The 9,587-nt window shown below is 38.8% G+C and overlaps 1 protein-coding gene across 1 annotated transcript; it reads right to left on the bottom strand.

Annotated features, from left to right (window-relative positions):
• LOC105559582 (homogentisate 1,2-dioxygenase) lies at positions 1-8,317 on the bottom strand. Its single transcript, XM_012007988.1, has 8 exons — positions 8,206-8,317; positions 7,695-7,830; positions 6,723-6,868; positions 6,313-6,499; positions 6,050-6,229; positions 5,622-5,845; positions 4,738-4,864; positions 1-881 (listed from the first exon to the last, which is right to left on the bottom strand). The coding sequence occupies exons 1-8, from the start codon at positions 8,221-8,223 to the stop codon at positions 553-555; spliced, it is 1,347 nt and encodes a 448-aa protein (XP_011863378.1). The 5' UTR covers positions 8,224-8,317; the 3' UTR covers positions 1-552.
• Between the last annotated feature and the right edge of the window lie 1,270 nt (positions 8,318-9,587).

Genomic DNA, 9,587 nt, shown 5'->3' with positions numbered 1-9,587 from the left:
AATAATTTCAAAAGAGTCAACTATCGTTTATAACATAATGTGTGACAATTGATGAGCACTTATGGTACGTAAGTCACCGTTTAAAGTAAATTTCAATGTAATGTACTTGTAAATATCAGTAATGCTTAACTTAACATACTTTCAAATTGCATATCGAGAACTGACCGCGGTAGCAGGTAGACACGATTAAAAGTTCCTTGCACCCGGTAACATTCTTCGTACGCGAATTTATAATCAGTCCCAGCTACACGCACCAGATAACTTTGCAGTTTTGCACGATATCTTCGTGGATGCGACACACCATGAAAGAGGTGACCGAAAAACTCCCTCAACAGCGAAAATATCAAACATCAGTAACAGTAACAGTTTAATATAACAAGAAATACCCGAAAGGCTCTTGCTTATTGAAAAGAAAGGAAACGGTGTGTTTCTTTTTTCAAAGATGACGTAGAGTTGCTAAAATAAAATGTCGTCCGAAAATAATGATCTCTGTGGTGGGAGAGAAAAGAAGATGTGAAAAATTTATTTTCAGAGCTGACGTCGTTTTACGTGTTAAGCAACTTGGGCCTGTTTATCAGTGAGATCGACGTGCTTCTGCAGACCCTGCCAGCATTTGCAGTAGTCACTGTCCAGCTTGCCGCAAAGCTTACTGGCCCATTCTGTCACCGCCATGCTGTACGAGGTTTCGAACATAAACGCCTGTGTATCGTCAGCGATCCGCTCTGGCAGCAGCTCGCTATTGGACGCAGCCTCGAAGCATTGTTTATCGGGACCGTGCGGAGTCATAATGGAATGCAGCGATGCACCACCGGCAGAAAAACCGTCCTCCTTTGCCTCGTAACGGCCCTTTATCAATCCCATAAATTCGCTCATGCAGTTTCCTGAGGATCCAAAATTGCCTTGTTCATATCGTGATCAGAAAAGATATGTAAATTATAAGATTAGATATAAAAAGAGAGGAAATATAAGTTATTGTAAAAGAGATTAGGTAGGAAACAGATAGACCAACGTATGATAAATACTTAATAATATTATTAATTGTTGAGAAGAAAAATTGCTTGTATTTTATTTCCAATCGATTAGGTGAGAAACTAACTAGTATACATTGTCATTTTCTGAAATTTGTATTTTTATAAAATTGCAAGGATTAAATTTAATGACAATTTCTTATATTTGACAGTTCGAAAAAGATTTCATTGTGCATACACGGGGGGAGAATTTTCTCTCAAAATTTACCCTGAAAATCGTGTAATCGTGGCATTTTAAAGGACTTTGTAAAAGTTTTCTGAAATTTTGTTATACGATACATTTTACTAGTAAAATGTATAGAAAATTTCAAAAAACTCACTCTCCAAAAAATATGGCATTTTGAAGAACTTTATGAGAGTTTTACTATTATAGTAAAATGTATGGTAAAATTTTAAAAACTCATAACATTCTTTGATAAATAAAATAATATGATCTTCAGGATAAATTTTAAGAGAAAATTCTCTCCGTGTAAGAGAAGATATCATAGCGACCACTCAGCCCAAACAGTAACGACACGCAAATACAACATGTTTACAAATATTTAATTCTTTGTATAAGAAATTTCATTAATTATATAAGAAATTGTCATTAAACTTAATCCTTGCAATTTTATAAAAATATAAATTTTAGAAAATGACAATGTATACTAGTTAGTTTCTCACCTAATCGATTGGAAATAAAATACAGGCAACTTTTTCTCCTAAGAATTAATTAATACAAACGTTCGATAATGTACGCCGCAAGTGTAGCACAAATTTATTTAAGAAAGATCAAAAGGAAATGGAAAAACAAGTCTCTTTCGCATTATCCAGTTGATTTTAAATCGCTACTAAATCGTTGACTGCATCGACGCAAATGAATTCCGCGAAATATTCTCGTCTTATTAAAAAATGCAAGAAAAAAGTTATTGGAATGCGCCGATACTCGCTTATACAAGTTCCAATACATTATTTTATAAATAAGCTACGATTTGACTTTATAAATGTCAGCCAACGACAGGTCTTTTCGCGAAACGTGCGACTCGGCGTTGGCAGATGCTGAATGAATCGTACAGTACCGATAATAGACCGATTTAATCCGCCAACGTTAATCCTCGTCGTCGGTGGACGCCATCGACGAGCCAGTACGCGAAATGAGCGCGTGTACATACGTCACGAGCGACTCGCGATCGCGCAACGAAACGCGGCGGCCAGATCTGCAATGGAAATTACGCGTCTTTTGCATATTATCGCTCTGCACGCGCCGCCGACTTATTCATTAACGTGGAGAATGGCCCGCATTGAATACGCTGCTACTGGTTATCAAATCTCGGAGAAAGCAGCGAACGGCAGCTTACTCTTACTGCTGCGCCAAACATATTTCGAGATACATATTGCTAGCAGCCTCGTGCGTCGTTGCGCAGTTTCACATTAGCAAAATTGTATATTTATCAATGTATAGAAAACAGTATATGTACGTACAAAGGCGATTTTATTAATTAATAAGAATATTCTTCAACACGCCGGCAGTAATTGACAACGTCAGTGTTTTCTTCACCATATCTGACATTTGTAATAATACAGAAAATTTATTGCGAAAAATATTAACCCAGCCAAGGTTTGAGATAGGGAAGGTCCAGGTTCAAACCCTGGGCTGAGGTAATATTTTTCGCAATAAATTTTCTGTACTATTAAAAATGCCAGATATAGTCAGGAAAACGCTGACGTTGTTAATTAAATTTGAATGTTTCATCGAAAAATATTAAAAATAAGAGATAGAAATATTAAATAATTCAGTATCCGAAGTGAGAGAAACTGAACTAAGAAATTACGGAAGAAGTAAAATTAATGGAAGTATAATTAATCGGTGGAAAATTTGTATTAGAAATCTTTACTCATAAAATTAAAATTGTATTAAAGAGACGTTACCCTTAGCTACAACTACATTACCGTAGAATTTTATTTTATGAAATATGGAGAGTAGTAAAAATGTCTCACGAGGATACAATTTTTAGTCATATTTTCGTAGCAGTTTTCGGCATTGATTTTGAAAAATATCATTTTGACGCATTCATTTTGAAAAATATCACAACGCGTTTAATCCGCCGTCACGATTACTCCGATCGATCCTACAATTTTGCACGTATGTAACTTCTGTACCGCGGAATAGACACTGAGGACACCGATAATGGCCGCTTCTCGTGGTTTTCAATTACTTAACTCGTAAGAATGCAGCCTCGTCGATAGGCGCATCGTGCCTACCCGTCTTTCTCTTTGCACGCGATGGACTTTCTCAATAGGAGAGCGCGATAATGCAGCGAAATACGACGAGGACAGCCGCGACGTCGAACGAAAGTGGTCCCGTCTCGTCATAATCGATCGGATTGCAGCGACAGGAAATCGGTGAAACGACCCGCCGGGGAAAGAGACGCCGTGCGATCGGTCGCCGGGAAAAATTTCGAGTTTTCTCCGAGCCAACTCGGTTGCACAATTTTCAGGAGCGCTCTTCTGGAACGAAGACACCGGCGAGTCGAGGTCGACGGAGCACTCGCGCGTAATCGACCCCCCGAGACCGGCAACGGGGAAAAAAGCCGCACTATCCACCATTTCTTGGCGGTGTACCGTGTTTAGTAAACGCGTCATGGACCGTCGGATCGGTAGTTTGATCAGGAAAGTAGCTAACCAGTTACCAAATAAACCCAAGATACAGAACGTCTAAAAGAGACTTGAAAGATATGTCGAGTATCTAAGGCAATCCTTAAATACAGTATCTTGTCTTCAATTTCTATACGTTTTATTTCTATAATTCAGAATGATATTTGTCGAAATTAGTACGCGGAGAGAATTTTTTCTTAACATTTATCCTGAAAATCATGTAATCGTGGGACAACATGGCATTTCGAAGATCTTTATGAGAGTTTTTTGAAATTTTACCGGACATTTTACTAGTGGAACTTTTATAAAGTAACTTTCCCCCAATCCTGGCTATTATAAGTGTATCATAATTTTCAGCAGTTTGTTTAAATTTACAATTAATCGACAAAAGACACACGCAGAGGATTTTCTCTTAAAGTTTACTTATGAGAGTTTCTTGAAATTTTACCATACTTTCTACTAGTCAATTTGGTTACAGTTACAAGTTACCAATTCCGAAAACTAACGTGTTACAGTTACAGTTACTCAAAAAGTAACAAATCGTCACTTTGCAATTGCTTTCTTGCAATGAAAATAAAAATATTAAATCTGCATTTAAATTGTAAAAATTAATAAAGGCGTTTAGGTGCAAATGCAAGGCTTAATGCAATCTGTAAAGGTTTAAAAAATATATAAAGTAACTATTAGTGCAACAATTAAATTAGTTGCTAGTTGTCGAAAAAATGTAACCGAGTTAAGTTACAGTTACAGATGGAGAGAAAGTAACGAACTTAAGCTAGAGTTACGAAAAAAAAGTAACTGTAACCGCAACTTCGTTACAAGTAACGGGTTACTTCCTAACCCTGATTTTTATTGCTTATATTACATACAAAATATATATATAATTCTTTTCTTAAAAAAAATAATATTTTTAATAGCAATACAATTTGTTAAATTGCATTAGCATAGACTTCGATTTCCCCTGCACGTGAAACTGCGACAAGAAAAGTTTACGCGGATCAGTTTCGTCTGCACACCAGCGTGTACATCAACGCAAAAAAAAATATATATGTATACTTTCTAGGAATATACTTACGATGATAATAAGGGGGTCGGAAAGTGTGCTCCTGCACGGACCATCGGGGTGGAAAGATAACAAAATCAGCCGCGGCGGTTCCAGGCTTGTTACTGGGGCACGTCAGCACGGTGAAGATGGAAGGATCCTGCCGAATTAATTCAGCTACTTAACATCCCGCGAGCAATCACAATGGAATTCGAAAGAGCAGAGAAGAGTTAAAAAGCTCTTATCACACGTGTGTTTTATTGAACCGCAAAACTTTGAAATGTATTATTGTCACTCTCTTATTTATTTCGTTATCTTCAGTCCAACTTGATCTCTCGTCTACTACAGGCCTCTTGTCACTTTTGTTCATATTTAATAATCAACGATGCAATTTCAATGGACTTTGCACCCCTCGACCAAAGAATGCAATTGTTATTTTTGACTAATATGAAAGTTTATTTATTTACAGCTTACTGTCACAGTGGTATTGGCCAAACAATTAATATGCGATCTTTAATAATTTTGTAACAGGTGTGAATTTTGTGGTTTGTTTTCGTTGTAATTGTTTCATTAAACAATGTTTGTGCAGAGTTATATGTGATTTCGGATTCAGGGACCGAAACGTTGTAACGTGTTTTGTTTTAAAACATTGGCCAGTGTAGGTCGTTAAAATTAGATATCATTGGCGTTTGACTGCTGGCGATATGAAATTCATCTGTGAGTTTTTAAAATATATATTAAAACGAATTAAAGAGGAAGCAATAATATGCGGTTTACTATCGAAGATAATATTCAATCGTCAACAAGCTTTTCCCTTGCATTGAACGTAAAAAAAATTGATAACGATATTTAATTGCAATGTATAGAAATTTTTCTTTCTTACTGTCGATGCGCAGTTAGATATGATGTTTACTTACGCAGTGATCAAAGGAGACAGAATTGATGACCATGAACCTATTGAGATCGTATTTGTACGGTGCATAATTGCCATGCCATGCGACCACGTCAAAGGGACTGTGACCTTGATTGGCCACGAACAGCTTTCCCTGATATTTGCATACGATCTCGTAATCGATCGCGCGATCTTCGTGCCAAGCCACCGGTGTCTGAAAGTCTCGCGGATTCGCTAAACCGTTCGCTCCTGCGCAATTAGCCCAGCTCATTAATCGCTTGTTAAAGAAACACGAACATATCCAATCTTCCCGATGGAAGAGACGTAAAAATTTTTTATAGATTGTGAAAAAAAGAAGAAAAAGGAAAAAGAATGGTAAAAAATTGTTAAAGATAAGCATAGTTTTCGGGCCGTTAAAGCGGAATGGCCCCTCAATTCTTCGAATCTAATTACCTATTGGTCCCAATTCCGGCAGCTGGAAATGATTGTCGAAGACCTCGAGGATGTAACCTCTGGATGGACCGAAAACGGTCACGGAGAATCGCATACCTTGCTGAACGACGCATATCTCGTTCGGCTCGCAGCGCATTTTGCCGAACTCGGTGGTGATCTGCAGAGCGCCCAGCTGTGGCACTGCAACCGGAATCGAAATTTGACGTACACTGTGTTCTTTTTTTGTTTTAGAAAGGGGTCGACGTTGCCTTTCTATCACCTACCGATGAGAAAATCGCCATCAGCGTTGTAGAAAGCCCTGTCCTTCATAGAAGCGTTGCACAAATACACGTGCACCGCAATGCCCTGGCGCGTCTTGGGATCGCCAGCACCGCACAGAGTGTGAAGACCCTCGATAAAGTCGACCTCGGGATCTCGTCGAGTCGGGACGTCGAAAGTCTTCCATCTTAACTGAAGCGCAAACAGTTAGCGTCAGGGAAGCTAGTCCTTCCGACAGTTCGCAGGTTGAAATATTCAGTACAACAGAGGTCTGTTATATTTTTCCACGAACTTAAGAGAACCATAAAGCGGAAAGAGAAACTGGAGACGTTACAAAAATTATTAAATTACATATGCATTAATTGTGTCTGGTCAAATCGTATTGCATCGAATCCTTCGATTTGATATCATGTACCTGGTTAGGATTCGGATAAGTATCGTTCCAATCGTTTTTTACATAAGATTCGCCACCATGAGTTTTAACAAAGGGTTTGAACGGACTGTGGACAACGGATGGTCTCATTCGGTAGAGCCACGATCTTCTATTTTGTCCACGCGGAGCTAGAAAACGGAAACAATGGCATTTTCGAGTAATAATGTTATTCATCGTCGCGTTCATAACAACTTCAAGCAACGTGATTACATTTCTCACTATAGAATTCGTGGTATCTCGAGACTGCTCTTTATCAAATTTGATAAGAGACGAGTTAAAAATCCGAGACGGAAATCTAATCGCATTTGGGCTAACAATAAGTTTATCTCTTTCGAAACAAAGCGAACAAAAATTTTCCCTTTATCCCACTACATAATTTATAGGGCAAAGTCCCCTGGCACGAGATAGGCTCCTAATACGAGATAGCCGAGTTTCCGCTAAATTAATAGGCATCGTCCGTTGATTTCACCACAAATTGAAGCCTATCACACAATGCGAGGCAACAGGCAACAGGAATAGAGAATAGAATTTTTGACGCGTTGGATTCGTCGGAAATTTTCCTTCAACCAATCCAACGCGTCAAAAATTCTATTCCCTATTCCTGTTGCCTGTTGCCTCGCATTGTGTGATAGGCTTTATTGCGCTTGGAGTGAAACCTGTTTAGTGGAAAATTGATTGTTAGATAGCGTAATCGTCGCGAAAAAAAGATCCGTGATTGAATGTGGACGTTGAAAACCTACTATCTCATATTAGAGGACTTTCCTCTACTTATACTCGATGACGGATCTGTTGATTTTCGGTCAAATTGTATTTTTCAAATTCTTACTTCGGACTGACCGACTTTTCGTTTGACAATCGTAAAACTCGGACGTGTATAAGATTAAAAATGTATAATTGAAATACAAAGTGTTCTTTAGGACGAATCGCTTCAAGAAAGAAAGGTTGTTTAATCACCGGTGAACGCCGTGCCCGACAATTGTTCGGCGTAAAGACCATATGGACACTTCTGCGGGTTGTTCTGCCCAATGGGCAGCGCTCCTGGATAACGCTCATCCTCGCTGGAGAACTCACAGCCGAATCCCGTAAGATACTAGAAGACACTTCTCGATAGAACACAAGCACACTCTTTCCCGTTAAATTAACACACTGTCTCGCAACGGCAAGCTTTACTTTAAATTTCAACGATTCGTACATCGAAATATTCTTTGCTACCAATATTTTGTACGCTCATTTAAAAGAAGTACACTGTGATATTAAATTTTAAACGGAATTGCATGAAAGAACTTGGAAACTCGCAGAACACTATTTGAAAAATTACATCGAACAGTGCTCGAACAGTGAGTAAAAGAAATTCCAACTATCATTTCCACGGCAAAAAGACAGGCTTTCTTTAGCATGCAACGAGGAAAAGTATCCTCCGACAAAGAATGTTGTCGACCTGTCGGAATTGAAACGGTTTTGCTACCTTGAGCTCGTCCTTCATGTCGCCAGCGATCCTCTTCTCCGGAGACACTTCGACACGGCGTTTCTTTTCCCGGTGTAAAATACAGAAATTTCCACGGCACTCCCCCGTTTTATATGAACACGGTCGTCCTTAGGCGAGGTAATGACGACGATAGAGATCGGCGCTTTACAAAAAAAACATGTTTACTCGCTTCTGGACCAATCGTGCGCGACTATCCGCGTAGGCACGGCCACATTAATAGACACGGTTGCCTCCTGATAACCAGTCAAACAGCCAGAAATTCCACATCACGCCACAGGTTTTATCGCCGAGTGTCTCTCACGGCCGAGACGAGCCCCTCGCAACGACACGAGGCTCATCGTACGATACCACCGAGCCGTGTGAACGGTATTCAAATCAGTCTCTACTCTGGGAAAAAAAAACGACAGTTAGCAACCCATTTTGGGGCCCGCAATTAGTAATCTTAAAAAAAAAAAAAAATAAGTAAACAGCCAAGTATTTTCCGCGAGAGCGTTCGTTGAATTTTAATTGCGTTACTTCAGTATTTTCCTTCATTATTTTCCCTCAAATTGCACAATGAGAATTCTATTTTATTCTGGCCTTTTCCTTTATTGTCAAACATGCAACTCCATTTCGCACTGGAAATTGACATCGTTAATCAAGTAATCGATACACGATAACGGTTCTGATATAATTTTTCATGTCTTACCGCACCTTTCTCAGGGGAAACATGATTAACGAATTTCTTGTGCTGTTCTTCATTCGGATTCTTCTGCAATGTCTGCATCCGCGTACTGATCAGACGCCCGAGTTTCATCACGTTTAGTGGAAACGCTCTCGTATCTCTGAGAAAGATTTACGAGCAGAAAAGGCGTGTACCCACCCGTGTGTGTCACACTCTAGATAGATGTTTTGTCGATGACGTAATATCATTTAGAAATTTACAAACCCGACTTGTTTGTTACGTTCAATGTCGTATCAAAGTACGTTTCCGTTTTGCGACATTTATGTAATTGATAATCATTTTACAGAATTATTATGTTATTCTCCCTCAACAAGTTGTAGTAACAGCTTTTGCAGATTTAGGTTAATCAACAACGTCAGTGCGTTTCTTGACCGAATCCGGCATTTTTCATTATTTATTGCGAAAAATATTACCTCAGCCAGGGTTTGAACCTGGACCTCCCTACACTCTAGGCGTCTCACCAATTCGACCACTGAGGCATGTTAAGTTAATCAACTCGAATTTTTGGACATGTTGCAGATAAATATTTTCTTTATACGATATTATGATCTATGTATAATTATATATAATAAAATATTATGCGTTAGAGTTCAAGAAACATTATATGTTAGGACGCAGGGAATAATTTAAAAACACT

This window comes from Vollenhovia emeryi, unplaced genomic scaffold (genome assembly GCF_000949405.1).
Source record: "Vollenhovia emeryi isolate VEMERY1.0 unplaced genomic scaffold, V.emery_V1.0 DF939263.1, whole genome shotgun sequence".
Taxonomy (NCBI): Eukaryota; Metazoa; Arthropoda; class Insecta; order Hymenoptera; family Formicidae; genus Vollenhovia; species Vollenhovia emeryi.
The sequence above is the reverse complement of the archived record's forward strand: the minus strand, read 5'-3'. Positions and strand labels throughout refer to the sequence as shown.

Bases quoted from the DNA above. Each gene is read 5' to 3' on its own strand.
- LOC105559582 (XM_012007988.1), bottom strand. The intron at 4,865-5,621 runs GTAAGTAAACAT...TTAATTCGGCAG, and splicing joins CTGTCTCCTTTGATCACTGC to GATCCTTCCATCTTCACCGT. The intron at 882-4,737 runs GTAAGTATATTC...TTGGATCCTCAG, and splicing joins CCGACCCCCTTATTATCATC to GAAACTGCATGAGCGAATTT.